Source organism: Plectropomus leopardus, chromosome 7 (assembly GCF_026936395.1).
Source record: "Plectropomus leopardus strain MGB_pleo_1.0 chromosome 7, ASM2693639v1, whole genome shotgun sequence".
NCBI classification, from domain to species: Eukaryota; Metazoa; Chordata; class Actinopteri; order Perciformes; family Serranidae; genus Plectropomus; species Plectropomus leopardus.
Window position 1 is genome coordinate 22179878 of NC_142182.1, and position 17059 is coordinate 22196936.

Genomic DNA, 17059 nt, shown 5'->3' on the forward strand with positions numbered 1-17059 from the left:
GCTCTTCTCACTGTGTTTTAACAGTCTTATGTTCACACACAGAGCTGCTACTAGAACTCTTCTAAGAGCACATGGCTGTCATATTAGTTGTTCAAAACTCCTCCTTTTCTATTTTCCAGTGTTTTCACTCTTATCATACATTATTTTGTTTCCTTTGTTTGAGCTTTGGCTGGTGTTCCTTTACTCATTTACTCCTCTTGTTGTGCCCTCTTTTGTAGCAATATTCCTACTAATCTGTTTATAAGACCACTAAAAAGTTGGGGGTTGTGACATTTGTACACATCCAAAAACTTGTTGATATCAAAATCTTTCATGTGTAATAGTTGGTTTGTTTATAATTCTGCCTAAAAATGTGGGCTTTGCATCTCTACCCCAGGCTTGCAAACATGCTGAGTTGTTTAGTGTACAATGCACAGAGCTGACAGTAAACGGGTAAGAGGCCATGTGTGGCAAACTGCGGATAAAACCCCAGCTGAGACGCATATTCCAAATGCGCTTTATATATGTCCAAAGAATGCTCCTAATACCCAAATAATCTGTCCTATCTGAAAATGCTATATTTAAAATACGGTCTAATTCAGAAAACCCAAACGCAATATTCTGTTTACATGACCCAAATCAAATTAGTAATGTTGTCATATTGCATGTAAATGTAGTCACTGAGCTTTTCTCCTGTAGATAAAATGTAAATTCCTGTCTTCATCCTTTAACTCTGTCAAAGTTAACCTGTTGAATTTTGTACACAAACAGCCGGTTTGAAAAGGGTCAAAATATGGAAGTAGCATTCTGTTCATTGTGAAAATCTTTTTATTTACTCTTTGAAATGTAAGGGTTGTATAACCATAAGTAGGCGGGTTACATGTGTTTCATTAGCTTTGTGGCAGTTCAGTGGAAGCCTTGCTGATGATGTAATTTGAAGAGTTTTTGCAATAGTTAGATTAGCTTTCATAACTCGTAAGAGTATTTAGTCCTTCAAAAAAAGTTTTCAGTATTCAGGGGTAATCTTTACCTCACTACTTGTCCCTCAACACTACTAATGTGTTTTTTTCATAACTGTGTCCAAACTCACTAACTACTCATCATATAGTATAATGAAATTCATGATCTAATAATTCTCTCTGGAGACGCAACATTTAAAGCAGTAAACAAGCAAAGGTCAACATACCAAGCAATATCTACCATCATACTTAAATCCATATAAAAGTTTAAAAATAATGTGGTTTTTGGAGGGGTTATCTTTCAGACTATTTCTTGGCCAGGTACAGTAACTTCCTGTGATCTTGTCTTCAGTGGGAAGTTGATAAGCATTTTTTTTCTTCTTCTCTTCCTCTTCCCTGTGTCTGCCTCTGACAGTCTTAACAGGAAAATGACAACCGTGTGACAAAATGGGACACTGAAACTAGAAAGAAAGAAAGAAAGGCCAAAGTAGAACTGAAGAATTCTTACAAGGCAACAATCAGTTTGTATTAGCACAAGATTGGGATTTAATATTAAAAAGCGGTGGACAGGCACAAGTTTAGTATCTTGTTAAATTACACCTGGCCAATGATGGACATGCGTTGATTGCAAACCAGCTAACGTTTTGCAGATTAGTGTCTGTGACCACTGAGCTACAGAACCTAACCAGTTCACCAGCCACACCATTGGTCCCAAAGGATGGTCTACCACCTGGCCAGACCACTGGTTACTTACCACTCTGCACAAGCTAACAGCTTCATGTGTGTTGTTAGTTTTTTTTTCCATTTCTTTTTTAGTGCTTTCGTGCATCCAGAGAGGACAAGGACACACAGAGGTTGTTTTTGTTGTGGCCTTTTAGAGTTAGTGATCATTGTTGCTCAGGTGGAATGGGTCGGAAACGGGATGCTCTGCCATTCTCATGAGATGTGTTTTAAAAGATTATTCTTAAAGGATGGAGCTTAGATTACAGCAGTAAACTGCAACCATAGAAAACAGGGCAGTTTGCGGTGTGTTAGTCTGGCCCGATGCCACATTTAAAATTTTTAAATTCTGGCCCCTTTTCAGACTTTTGTTTTTACTTTTCATTTTGGAAAACCAAGTTTAACAAAATATTTATAAATGAATTAGTATTTTACATACTTTATAAAGTATCTAAAGGGGGATTTTAACTATAATTTGATCATGTTAACACAAGTGTAGTTATAGCATTTCCATTATTCCACCACGCACGTTTTCATTATGTAAACATTTTACCAGTTAAAATAGATTACCAAGTGTCTGGTCTCGAGGGTTTTCAGAGTTGTGAGTCGCTGCCATGTGACAGATGTGTGTGTGAATACAGTAAAGGCTGCTGGAATGCAAATTAAATGTCATTTTAGTGCCAGCTGATTGCCTGGCTGTGTATTCACTAGTGGTCCGTAAAAAAAAAAAAAAACACTCCAAGACTCCCTCGGACCGCTCGAATGTCAATGAGGAGGACTTTTCTCCACCTACACAAACACTCACTAACCCCATCGCCATCCACCCCCTTCCCTCCCTCCTCTCCCGCTCTCTAAAATATCATCATGCTGCAAGGCAAAGTCCTACTGACATTTAATTAGGGAGTTTTCCTCTCATGTTGGGGTCTGGGAAAGAACACGCTCTCAGCTGACTTCTCAGTGTTTTTGTTCAAACTCTTCAATCAATCTTACCCTCTCTTGTTTCTCTCCTCTCCTCTGTTTCTAATTCAACAGTTTGTGTGCTGTACACTCAAGGAATAGCCAACAGGGAATGGAGAGAGGTGAGTACACGGGTGCGGTGGTGGGGGACTAATTTATATCCACTGAGAACTTCCAAGGAGCTTAAATGGCATCTTTTCACAAGTCATATCGAAGAAATACAATACGTTTTTGGGCAGCTGGCCAGTGAGCCAGCTTACAGTATCTATGAAATGATAAGAGCACAAGTAATGCTGTTTTTTTTCCCTAAGAAATGCTGGATTAAGCTTGTTGGATGAGTGTGTCGATTAAAGTTTATAAAATTAACCCAAGCTTACTCTGGTTTTGTCCATTTTTTTTGCCGCACAAATCACATATAGGCGTTTCTTTTCAGAAAGTGTAAAAATGTTTGATGACATTGCTTTGTCCTTCGTAGAGCATTTTTGTTTAAGTGTCTGTGTGACAAAAACAGAGTAAGTGTATGCCATGTAAACTAGAGGTATTTTCAGGTTCTTAGTTCCCAGTAAGTGAGACTTGGGAGGGTCTTGATTTGTTCAAATTATATTTATTGTGTTGGTGCTCTCGCTCTGTGTTCAGGTTGATTGCATTCTAGACACTGGAGCAGGTGTAATTATCCTCGGGTCTCTCTGATCAGGAGCCTGTTCCACAAAAGTGATTTGTAAGCACTGCTTACATGCAGATTGCAAAAAGTGGCAGCTTTACATTTGACATATAATTGATGCTTGCGAATTGCAGATTCGTTTGTGAGTCATAAAGGGTCACAAGCGTTGTTTTAACTCATGCAGAAATAAAGGGGAGGAAGTGTTCTCACATTGCAGCTTGCATGTTGCAAATATTGTGAAATGAGCCCAAGGACTCATTTTTTGAAGAGTCTATGTAAACTTGGGCTATTTTTTTCCACGGCCCCATAATGGATGTGGTATGCATGATTCCAATATCCCACTGGCAAGCTTAGCCATTATCAATTATTAGTCAGACTGACCAACCTGACTCTAATTAAATTACTAAATGAGCACTTCAGATGATCACATGAGTAATGGTTTGACGTCCACGCAAACCATATCAGGTCCGTTAAGCTTTAATGTTCATTTAAGAGGACAAAATGATTGAATGTATAAAAAATGGGGAGAAAATGTGGCTATTCTGATGGGGCAAAGGTGTTGAGGTAGCACTGGCCATTTTATTACTGGCATCAAAATGATTTATCTAGTATAAAGTATCAATTTGTGGACATTTAAAGCCCAGTTCACACCAAAGATTTCCGACGATACAAAACCGTTTTAGACGTTGCATAGAAAAGTTGTTGTCAGCAGTTGTCAGCAGCTGATTTTATAACGTTAGATACGACGAGTTTGCTTGCTGTGGTATTCTCTGACAACAGTCCTCCGTCCCCACCAAACTGAGTCTGACTCATTTATAAACCTGCAGTTGTTGACATTTATGTTGGACTCTCTCCTCATGATGTGTCAGTGTTGATGGTGGGTCATGGATAAAAAAATCGCCTATCATTTCATATATCGCTATATCGTTTATTTCATGTATGTCATCTGCTAACACTTTGCATCCGTCCGTGTGGCCGAGGCGGCGTCTACACAATAAACAGCACCAAAAGAAACAAACATGGAGGAGCTGAAAAGCGATACTGTACATGGGGATTCAGCACATGACACTGACGCTGACCGGCCCAATCAAAATAAGGAGGACCTCGCACCCAAACAAGGGGCCACCTCTGTTGTTTTGAAGTGGTTTGGGTATGAAAAGTCAGACAGAGAACAAGGGGTGGGTGAATATATAAGAATATACTTGATGAATCTCGGCTTGTTCCACGTGCGATGTATAAAATTACTTTATCACAAACATTGAATATCAGTTTTCTCATCTTTTTTTATTTTTTAATTTTTTTAGTCACTGGGATGAGGCTAGCTTCAGCGTTTCATTTTTCCCTCTCTCTCCCACAGCTCTTCGCCTCCTGCAGACACACACACAAAAAGCAGGTCTTTTGCAGAGCTTCAGATTGTGATATTTAGTCACATTTTGCAACCACAGAGCCCTAGTGCGACTTATAAATCTTTGCAATATATAATGAGAAATGAGAAAATATATATAACAGCAGAGTTGTTTGATTGTTTTCACCTCACAGTGGATGAATCTTCATACAGTTACAGTTGAACTTTCTGCTAATGCTAACATCCAACTGTTGACCAGAAGCTTCAAGTCCACAGCAAAAACATCAACACTATTGGCCTAAGATGAGCTGGGTCCTGCAAAATAAAAACACAATGAGTTTTGCTTTGATTTATTTATTCATGACAATACTTTATTTAACTTTACTATATGGGTACTTCATTTCACTTAGGACATTAAGCAATTAACATGTAGTTTATTGGCTTTATGTTAAGAGATTTTTTTGTGAGTGTCAACAATAATGGTATTTTTAAAGTTCAGTATATTGGACCACTACTGTATTGTATTGCATTATAAAGGGCAGTTTATTTTTTAGGTTATTGTCGTTTTTCTGTCGAATGAGTCTTGCACCTGGTAATTACACATCACCTGTCTCACTTCTTTTCCAGTTCGGCAGGACAGAAGTCATAGACAACACCCTCAACCCTGACTTTGTCCGCAAATTCATCCTGGACTATTTCTTTGAGGAGAGGCAGAATCTACGCTTTGACCTGTGAGTTAACAGTTGACTTATGCGTGTTGGTGTGTTTGTCGTTGTGTATTTGTGTGTGTTGCACAGGCGTGGGTGCTGCTCTGTGTGGAGCAAAGTTGAGCTACGACTGAAATATTCATGGACTGCACAGAGGGAGATGTAAGTCTTCTCCCTTTTAAATAAAAGACAAGTTTTCATGCCACTTTTTCCACCAGCATTTCCATTTGAATTCATCCCATTCATACAATGCTTTGAGACAAAATAGGGCTGTGTGCATGCAGTGAATCATACATCGAATTTTGTGATTATGATCCATTTATATTATTGCTCATTTCTCTTAATTTCTCTGGCATTCATTAAAAGACAAGTTTGCCCTCACAGTTGTATGTTAATTGAATCATCAAGCAAGCAATTACACAACCTACAAAAGTCAATATATTTTAAATGCCTGTCAGTTTCTTCTTCTTCTTTCTTTATTAAATATTTCCAACAGTTTTTTTTATTAATTTGAATCATATTTTAGAAGGCTATGCAGTGTAAAAAAAGCCCCTATGATTATAATAAATGACCTCCTTTCAACAGCAGATGCAGGAAATTGCTCGGTCTTAGTCCTTTAAGACCTAAGTGCAGACTTTGACACAGCTGATCATATAGTTTTAATGTACTGCCTAAAGCACATGGTGGGTATCCTCTGGGTCAGCACAGAGTTTAGACCAGGTTAGACCTTAAGCGCTCAAGTAGAACCCGTTCTGTTAAGACTGAAAATACTGAAAATACTTCAACTATCACTGCAGACTGCAAATGCCTCTGGGGTCCCTCAGAGCTAATTTTGAGGCCCCATAATGTTCTCCTCCTTCATGCATTTTATGTTGTAGTATAATTTGTAAACATAATTAGCACATTTTCATTGATATTCACAAGATTTACAGTAATATAAGTTTGTATTGTATGAGGCAACACAAACATATATCAGTTCTGTTCCTAAACCTTATATCCCCCTAAAAGAAAGTCTAACTCCTTAAATTTAATCAAAAAAGTTATTTGGCATGGATCCAGTGGAACCTGTGGCACAGTAGTTAAGATTTATTCAGAGACATGTCAAGGAAATAAACATTTGTATCATATAGTTATACAGTAAGATTTAGCAGAAGAGGCTCTGCTCTTTGAGGGCGCTCTCAAAGAATCTAAGTGGCTGCAAGCATTTTGTTCAATGAGAGAATTCCCCCTTGAAAAAGACATGAACATTATACCAATTCCAAAAATATGGCACTTAAGAAGTATTTCACTGAAGGAAAGATTGTCTTTTCAAAAGACTAGGCTCTCTCTGCTGTAGAAAGAAGCAAATACTTTTGCAAATTAAATTACATGTTTTAAATTAAATTTGAAATACTACGTGACAACGGAAAACAGACAAACGGGCCGTGGCATTCTAATCTGCTCAAGAGTTTGTTGGGACTCTTGGGACACTACCTCTAAAAGAGACACCAATTGTTAAAAGTATGGCTGTCAGAAAAAAAAAGATAATTAGTAAAAATAGTTATTAATTCACCTAATTCACTTACACATACTACCCACATTGTTATGATAAAAATCTCGTTAAAATTAGCAAACAATCCATTTAAAGTGGAGGCAACAATGCAAGTTGTAGCAAAGCTATTTTTTGTCATGAAGACAAAAGAATAACATTTTTGTAATCTACCTGGTTGCTAAATTGGCAGCAATCCTTCTTTGGCTTATTAGCTGTTCATGTGATTTCACTGACATACATTTACAATAAATTGACCTGATTGGTTCATTTTGTTGACGTGCACTGAGATTGACAGAAAAAATATTAATTTTAGAAATAAATAGAATATTTACATGCTGTCTGATCCACTTCAGATACACCTGTACTTTGAGTCACGCCTCTGTTAAAAGTTAAAAAGTCATATTTTCTCATGTTGCCCAAAAAGTTGAGCTGTCCAAGTAATTATGATAATCTGTATTTTTTCTATTGTGTTCCAGCCTCACACGTTTTCCCACGATAGCTCATGAAATATGGAACTGCTCTTTTGTTTGTTTACTTGTTGGCCTGTCAGCAGGGGCCACATGCTGCTTACAAGCTGTGGGAGGTTACAGTGAAGGTCAGGGAAAGATGCTAGCTCTTGGTTGTAGGAGCGTGTATATATACAATCTGCGTAAGATTAAGTCTGTGTCTGTGTACCTTAAGGCATGTAAGTATGTTTGTTCAGATATACTATATAGGGATATTTCTGTGTCGGAGTGAGTGCATTTGTTTTAATTGTGTGTATATTACCATTTGTGAAGAGAATGTAGTGCAGACTTTTTCCACAGTATCATGCAAAATGTTAAAAGCTGACATTGGAATAAGGCGATGGATGATGATGTGGATGTGCGTGTGTGTGTGTATGTGTGTGCGCGCACCCTGGCCGACTCCCTGTGGGGCTCGTTGTGAGTGGGTGAGCATCAAGCCCCGTTAGTGTCTGCTGGGCTGATGGCCCTACGATCACTTGCAGCGAGGACATGGCTTGCACACACGCCTGCCCTCAGAAAAAGAAATATTCTCCAAAACACACACTTGCTCACAGACACAGACACACATTTATTCTTTGCTACTCATGTTGAGCTGTAATATGAATGCACACACACATTTCTCAGATTTCTCATTACAGAACCAGCGGTTACCCCTGCTTTTCTCTGTCCTGAGGTGTGGAAGTCTTTTTACTGTAGCTCCTGCAGCTCGCCCAGCTCCTCACCACCTCCACCTCCCGCACTCCTACTCAGTGCCTCACATCCCTTCAGGACATCCATACAGTCAGACAGCACAGAGCACCCCGCAAACCACCAGCATAGTTGCTGCTGAACTATCCCATGCTCTCCTTACCCGAAGACCCTAAAGCCACGACACACTTTGCTTCCTCTGCTGCTCTCTGTGCCTGGAAATCCTGTTAACCCCCATCTTACTGCAGGACATGTTCAGTGCTTTTTTGAATTGAATTGAAACTTGAGACGCTCACTGAAGCCAGTGGAAGCCCCCCGGGTGGATTGTTGTCTAATCAAGTGTGGCAAATTGGATCAAGCCTCAAAAAATGAGATGAAATACCCTACCAAAAGGAATAAAAGGAGGATATAGCTGTATTAACTTTGTTTATTTCACTAGTTTGAAGATGTTTCTTCCAGAGAATAATGAATACAGAATTCGGTTCTGTATTGAAACCAGTTTGAAATTTAGAAAAACCTTGAACTCATTAAGAAACTTGCTGTTCATTTTCACATATACATTCTTTTTGGAACAAAAATGTATGTTGCTAGTCATGTTAATGCAGTTTAGGGTCTACGGTATGGTGGACTGGAGCTAGCACTTAGAAATGTGGCTGTTAAGCGCAGTCAGAAGATTGTAGTTTTACATTAAAAATGCTATCATAACACTAAAATTGTTTTATGTAATAGAAAAAGCTATTTTGGCGATAAAACATTTCTTGCATCCGAGATGTAGGCTAAAAACAAGTTAAAACAAGAGTAAAATAGCACAAATTAAATTTGTGGATGTCCACACTGAGAATAACTAAGATAACAGTGTTCAACTTTTGGAACGCAGCAATGCACACCACATGTCATGTGACAAGGAACAACCAATCACAGCCAGCAGATATCTCCCTTTCTTCTAGAAATATCAGTGGGAGAAGCTGATCATTTTAATGCAGGGATAACCTCAGTTTTACATCTTTCCCCTGGACAATATTTTAGGTCCAATACACACTTGGAAGAAGATCTGCACTCAGGATTTCTGGTGAGAGGGCTTTAAAACACTGCTGTTTATGGTTGCTTAGCAACCTCAGAAGAAGCCTGCCACCGCGCTCATGAAAGTTGGCAGAGTGGACACAAGAGTAGCACCCAGTGCCTGACCTTGCGTTTTGCAGGCGGTTACACACACGGCATGGGTAAGGCCCCCGAATAAAAAGGAATCACAAATTATCTCGTCATTTACCACGGCCCTGCTATCCAAAATCTGACAAGAAAAGAAGTGTTGTTTCTTTTTTCATCATATCTTGGTATCTGTCCTTGTCAAGTAACATCCTCTCTCTCTCTCTCTCTGTCTCTCTCTCCTTTTCTCTCTCTCTCTCTCTCTCTCTCTCTCTCTCTCCCTTGTGCTTGACCACAGACAGCAAACAATGCAATATGTAAACGTGGATTTCACCGTGGCCGTTTCCACACAGTAGTACTGTGAGCAAAAGCTCGCTCATGGCATTTTATTATTCGCCTACTCTTGCATATGGCAGGTGGAGTGTAGGGCGGCACATGTGCAGGTGAAGCCTGTGATGCCAGTTTTTGATGCATTCAACCCTTTTAATTGGGCATGCACTTTTGTCCAGGGCAACATACAGCAAGTGAATTTAAATTCCAGAGAAACAGCTACATAGACTCAAAATTGAAAGAGCATCATTCCTTGTCTTTTAGACCAGTATTCTTGGTAAAACAGGATTATTTGTCAGGTCCAATTATAGCAGCAAATATGCGCTAGTAAACCATATGCGTAGCATCTTGCATCATTCGGAATGAAGTCTTTATGAAGGTTTCATAAAGCTGTTAGGAAATGGAGCTCAAGTGTCAGAGTGCTGTCGTCTGTTGTTTGCCTGCCTCTTCGGCCCCGTTTGTTTGTGTGCCATCATTACTCATCACTGCTCAGTTCAAATGGAGCTCTGAGCAGCACCGCACCCCCCCACCCCCCCACCCACCCACATACACACACACACTTACACAACAAGACAGACAGACAGCACAGGACCAAGAGAAATCCTGTCTGGCCCAGTGCCGATGCAGAGTGATGTCATCCACATAAACACACTTTCAGTCGCACAAAGCAAATGTGCACTCACGAGGTGCCGTGGGACATGTACTCTTGCACACGCTGTCATGTGTGTTTGTGGGTGTGGGTGAACATGTGCAACCAAATCATTATACAGTCTTCATATTATGCTTACATTCTTTCTGTAATTTGGCCATACTGATTATCAGTGCTGTAATTTTACTATGTCTTTTCTGTGCACACGGCATCTGTTTCATAATGAAATGGGGATCCCGTCTTTGTTGTTCTTACTGACGTTTCTTACATTTTTTTTCCCCCATTAAAGGGTTTTACGGCGAATTTTTCCTTATCTGAATCGAGGGTCTTAGGACAGAGAGTGGTGTATGCTGTACAGACTGTAAAGCCCCCTCTAGCATATTTGTGATTTGTGATATTCGACTATGTAAATAAAACTGATTTGACCTGACTACAGTACATATATCAGTAGTATGTCCCCCTTCCCCCCCTGCTGTCTCTCTCTGTCTTTGGGTCTCATTATTAAATAAGATTACGTGAATCATTTATGAACATTTGGTAGTGACAGAAGCAAAGGGCGAATAGAACATGAAGCGCACCTGTGCATTTTGCCTTTGGCGCGTTGCGTAACAGCAGCGTGTTTCCTTGCTCTTATGGAATAACATTAGTAATAACATCGCAGTATTGGAGCCCCACCAACCCCCTCCTGTAGTGACACACAGCGTCTCCCAGTTTGTCAGCAGGCGCCTTATCGTACATGGCATGCTGTCTGTAGAAAGAAACGCTCAGGCTCTCCCTTTTACACACTCCGCTGCACGCTGCTGCACACACACCACACACACTTATATTGACGCACACCTGAGACACCCAGGAAGGTGACAGGTTATGGGAAGTAAATAAAGCTGGATAAATTGCTCTCCAGAGAAGTGAGTGGATCACATGGTTTGCATGATGTTAGTTGTGGGTTTGGATGAATGCTCCTGCATACGATGGACAAATATGTCAGGTGGAGAAAAGCTGTGAGTGTTGAATCCTTATTTTGTAAGCCCAGCAGTGCTGTCAGGTAGAGGTCTACAAAATCCCCCACTTTTCAGAAAGATATATTCTTTTTCAAATTGGCAACTGTAAGCTTAGTGGACAAGAAGAAAAAAATGCTTCAAAGGGGAACTCTACTTATTGTACACATCAAAGGCTAGTAGGTGGTACTGACATTAAATAAGTATAGTATCGAGTACTTGCATTAAAAATAAAAAAACAACTGATATTAGAGGGAATGTAATTCAGCGGACAGCAGAAAACAAGTGCAATTTGAAGTTCAGTTAAACAGCCAAGCTTCAATTAAACCATTAAACCATAAATTGAAAGTTAACATTAGAAGAATTGGCAAACTTTCTGGCGCTCTTCTGAAGGTTGCAGGCCAAAGGCACTACTGAAGGACCTTCTCACAAGTTGCTCTCTGTAAAGTTAGTTAACCATCTGCACGACACGAGCTAACAGCAGCAGCTGCTAACACCCGACTCAATGGTCCCAACAAACTGTAACTGACACTGAAAAAGCTTGACTCTGTTCTTGAGCCCCCTAATAACCGTTAGCAGTTTAATGCTAACAGTAAGACCTATCAGTGTGTGTGTGCATGCCAGTGGACTTTCACCTGCTCCCCAGTGCAGAGGTCCCACCACAGCAGCAGCAGTAACACTGATAAACAGAGAGTAAAGAAAGAGGGACAGCGGGGCAAGGAGGCGCTGGGCGAAGCAATATACTACAAACAGCTCTACATTAAAGTAAGATATAAAACATTGTAAATAGTCAAAAAAATGTAAAAGTCATGTTCAAATGTGTAAGGGCCAGTGTCAAAAACTGTTTTTTTTTTGTTAAGATTTGTTAAAACAAATCCCTTGACAGCAGGTCTCATGCCACTTCACATACAAAAATCACATTGGTATAGGAGAAGCTACATAAGAGGAAAAGGAAACAGACTACTTCAAACACGACGCCCGAGACACTCCAATAGGGCCCCTTTGCATCGCCTGCCGGGATGCCCCCCCACATATGTGTGACATCATTTGACAAGTATCAAACTTAGACCTGAGTTGCTACCAAGCAGTATCACTGCAGTGAAAAGGCACGTAAGGCAGGTTATACAAATTTCCAGCATTACCTCTAATTCCCCCCTAATTTACTTTTCTAAGTACAATATAACAGAAGACCATCTTTCAAAATAAATGTCCATCCTGAATTGCAGATTTTCGTTCCATGCAGATCACAGCCTTCAGTCATTGAGGGATTTAAGCCAGTTTATTGCAATAATTGTATTGAATACTAACACAAGAGCTCTGAGCATATATAATTTGTTTTCTGCCCCATGTACAGAGGCTGCTGTCCTTGCCGCAGCAGCTGCAGGTTAGACTCCGACCGCGGCCTTTTGCTGCATGTCATCCCCTCTCTCTCCCCCTTTCACGCTTGAGCTGTCATATCTCTAATAAAGGCAAAAAAATAATCTTAAAAAAAAGTGTGTTTCTGAGGTAGTGTGTGAACATAATCCTACAAGCCAGAAAATTAAGATGTCAAGCTATGATGCCTAATATTTTTTTATGTTGTAACTTTATATATTTATATTTTAACTCATTTGTATTTTTATTTTTTTTTACCTTATTTATTGTAGCATTGTAATGGAAGTTGGAAGTAATGGAAGAGACCAAATCCTGCTGTATTCGCACAGAGACAATAAAAAATTTCTATTTTGTTCACATAGTGCATTGCTGTTTAAACAGTCAGAGTATTTATTTTCTAACCTGGTGTTCTTGTCCTCTTAGATGTTTTCTGTCATGTCAAGATTATTTAGGATCAGAGCAAAGAGTTGCATGACTAAGAAGTCAAAGACGCACGAACTTTAATTCTTTTCTGTCCTTCTCAAGTGTAAAAAAAAATAAAAATAGCTTTGTATCTTCCACCTCCAGACAGTACCAGAATCCCATTGCACTTTCATGGATGAATTCAGTCTATTTGGGGTCGAAACCTGGCAGCACAACACAGTGCACTGTTGGCATTGGAAATATTGGCCTTGTTCTGTGCAGTTTGTGATAGAGCGATCAGTGTTTTAAAATATCAGAATGCTTTGATGAAATGCATGATCAAACATGATACCACTTTGCTTTGGCCAAATGCAACTTGAAGCTAGAACGGAGCACTGAGAGGCTTTTCTCTCTGAAGCTTCATTAAAGTGGTATCTGATGTATCGTGATTAAGCTTAGCTGTATTCATAAATATGTTTGAAATACTGCCAGCTGTCCTGTCAGAATCAGAATCAACGTAATTGGCCAATTATGTTGACAGATACAAGGAATTTGACTATGCTTGTCAGCAGTTATCACTATATATACACACACAGTACTCAGAGCAAATGTTCAAGCAGATGCAAAAATACACATGCAACTCACCAAAACCATCGTACTGTAGCTTAAGATAAGCAGATATAAACATAAGATTAAATGCAATGTAAAGGCAAGTAAGTATGAAAATAGATTAACGACAGCTGGAAAACACTCATGCTGTGTCTAAATCCAGGGTTGTGGTGTACTTCTCACTATTTATCTTTTCAGACTTTCTCAGCTACTTTATTTCTAAAAAGCAACTAGGGACGTATTTCATTTCAAAATTCAGACCATCAGGATGCATGCTGCTCAGTCATCGTAGTCCCTGGCTATTTTGCCATCAGCTCTTCCCCTCTCTCCTCTTGTGCCGTGCAGTAGGTGTTTGACAGACAGGAGGATAAGACACTTGTCCGCTGTGGGAGTTCAGTTTTAGTGAGTTTTTGTGGTTAAGTTGACACTCTTGCTGTCTGGAGCGGGAGTGCAAGAAAGTGATGCGCTGTAATATAAGTGCCATAGCTCTTATGCCATTTAAATATTTTGTTCCACCCATGCATCAATCCATCCGTCCATCCATGCTAATCTTTAACAGGGAGTTCCGAACATGTTTAATCCAAACGTTAAACCTATTTGTTCTGGGTTTGTTTGTGTGTCTCCACTTTCATTTTTTTGCAGTATTTTCGACTGCAGCATTTTCATTTTTCAGTTATGGAGCTCTTAAATTATCCTTAAGCTATCTTTTTTGTTTATTCTTAATATATATATATATATATATATATATATATATATTTATATATTTGCATGTTTTCTTTTATTCCACTGCTACTAAAACAGGTGACTCTAAATTGGTTATAGGTGCAGATCTGAGAGTGAATGGTTGTATGTCATTATGTGTCTGATATAATCTCGGGACCTGTCCAGATTGTACTGTACCCCGCCTCTCGTCCAATGTGAGCTGGTACAGGCTCCAACCCCACTATGACTCCCGTACCAGGATAAGCGGCTACAAATAACGAATGAATGAATGCTTTTAATACATCAATACTTGAAATTGGAAAGTGGAACATTTGCTGGGTTAAGTATGAAGATTTTTATCCATTAACACTACTGAAGCCACTAATGTTGTTGTATCTTTCATACATGAATCAGATCACTAAAGCCTTTAGTGCGGTAATCACGAGCATACTTTAAACCTGAACAGCTTCTCTGCAGTGATTAGCAGGCCAAGTGCCTTGCAATAATGAGTGAGAGAAGCTTTTGTCATTGACTACTAAATTATGTTTTGGCAGCCTTTTAGTCACGGACATGCTGTTGCTTTCATGGTATCATGGCCCCTGCTCTGACGTTTCATCTCTTCTCTTCTCTACAGGTATGATTTAGACTGCAAGAGCGACAACCTCTCTAAACACGTGAGTGTCTCCTTTACCTCAGCTCTTCAAAAATCAGTCTTGCATTCATGGCGATATTATACAGCCAAATGTTTACCCTCCCAGTACAATAGTTGCCTGATATGAATCAGAATGTCAGAGGTAAGAGTGGCATAACAGGAACAATCATGTTGGCATTTAAACTCTCCCGGAGAAACGACATTCAGAGGGTTTTTACACCACAGTTTCTGCCTCCGAAATGTTTCTGAGCTGCCTACTTTTTGTGCTTGTTAGCAATGCTAGTTCTGTAAGAATAAGAGCTGATAGCACATGCAAACTAGACAATTAGAAACTATGAGAAATAAGAAACTTCAGATTAACATCACTTCTAATAATACTTTGTAACTTTGTTTTACTCTTTTTTAAATAAAATATCTCTTGTTATTTTTTTAGCAATTTGACTATTTTTCTGACTTCAGAAATCAGATGTAGACAAACTAGTGGGTGAAAGACCCTTAATAAACCCTTATATGTATTGTTTACAAATAGAGATTTTTTATTGGATTTACACAAGGAAAATTACAAACACTCTTGCCTAGGGTTGGGCAATAAGATGGTATATATTGTGCGAAAGTGAAATGTGTCCACATTACAGATTTGGCAATACTGTTTCTACTGTGGGAGACATTCAGGACAGACTATGTAGCAAATCAGGGCCGAAATCTCTTGCGATCTAGTGAATCTCATAAATTCAGCCGCCTCACAAAATATTATGATGTGGATAGACATGAAAGGGGAAAGTTGTACATACATAAACCTGTTACACTGTAACACAAAACGGCCGCAATCACTTTTTGGCAAGTTGAAAATTGCATTTTATTTGTTGCATTGGTCTTTTAAAGGTATTTACACAGGTAAAAGGGATTGGGTGAGCTATAATCTGTCAAATATATTACTAATGAACGAAATCAAGTCATGTTGAGGCAGAAACAACCTTTTAGTGACAAGATAGGAGCTGCAATCACTTTTTTGCAGGTTTTTGTGTGTTGTATTGGCTCTTCGAAGGTATAAAAAGGACTGGAGTGGTTATAATCTCAGGCATAGAACAGGTAATATAATGCAGGCTCATAAGGAAAATAGCAGATAATACCTTTGTTTTTACATTACCCATCTGTAAAGTATGACAGACTACTTTCCAAATGTAAACAAACAACGGGAACAACAATATTGTCTATAATAGCGTAAATGTCATGCCTGATCAAACTATAAATCGCAAACATGTGAAAATTGGGTTTTAAGAAACATAAAAGTTTCACAAAGATGCTTATCCTATGCTCTTACCAAGGACTTAAAGTTAGGTGTATTTATATGCTACGACAGTTTGATCCATGTGAGAGCAGCTGAAGACATGAATACCGGGTAATACAGCTTTAACAGGCTGCGCACACTCCCATGGACGGTAGTTAGTTTCTGGCAGACGAGTATTTTTTGGCAGAACACCAGCATCACACAGACTGCTTATTTATAAATACGCAGGTAATGTAATAAAGACCACGTCTCTAGCTAAAATGCAGTCAGCAATATTAGAAATAGCGTATATTAAAACACGCTATTTCTGCCTTTATTGTTTGTATTTCGTTCTTTCCGGTGTGTACGCCATGTTGTGTATGTGACCGCATCGGTTGCCGTAGTTACGAGCCTGTGGAGGCGTTGTGGAGGGGCTAAGGAGAAGCAGAGAGGGAGGAGGAGGAACCTACGAGTTGTACTCTTTCAAATTCTCTCTCTTCTCAGTGTTACCAACTGCAGCTTTAAGGCAACAAAACATCAGGTTGGAAATCATAAGTAGTATCTTCAGAGTTGCAAAAGCACAAAACAAGCAAAAATATACTTAACTTACCTCATTAGCGTGGAGGATGGCGGCATGGCATGTCCTCCTCTTGTTTAGTGACCAGCATGATGTTTTGTTTTCTTAATCATCAGAATATTATGTTGTTATCTCGACAAAACAGGCTTCGTTTTCCCGAGAAAAATAAGTCGTTATCGCAAGAAAACAACCAGAACTATGTCGTTATCACGAGAAAACAGAGAAAATAAAAAGTATAGAAACATGTCCTTTTAGGGCTTCCGTAGTAAAGCAATTCTTGATTAGGAATCAAATGACAGCAAAAACC

General features: G+C 39.3%; 1 protein-coding gene across 1 annotated transcript in view; it reads left to right on the forward strand.

Annotated features, from left to right (window-relative positions):
- Window positions 1–17059, forward strand: part of LOC121950125 (copine-8-like) — an 85957-nt gene that overhangs the window by 19791 nt on the left and 49107 nt on the right. The window contains exons 4-6 of the mRNA XM_042496043.2: window positions 2691–2737; window positions 5249–5352; window positions 14891–14930. Coding sequence (XP_042351977.1) covers window positions 2691–2737; window positions 5249–5352; window positions 14891–14930 — 191 coding nt within the window. The remainder of the gene's footprint in view (window positions 1–2690; window positions 2738–5248; window positions 5353–14890; window positions 14931–17059) is intronic.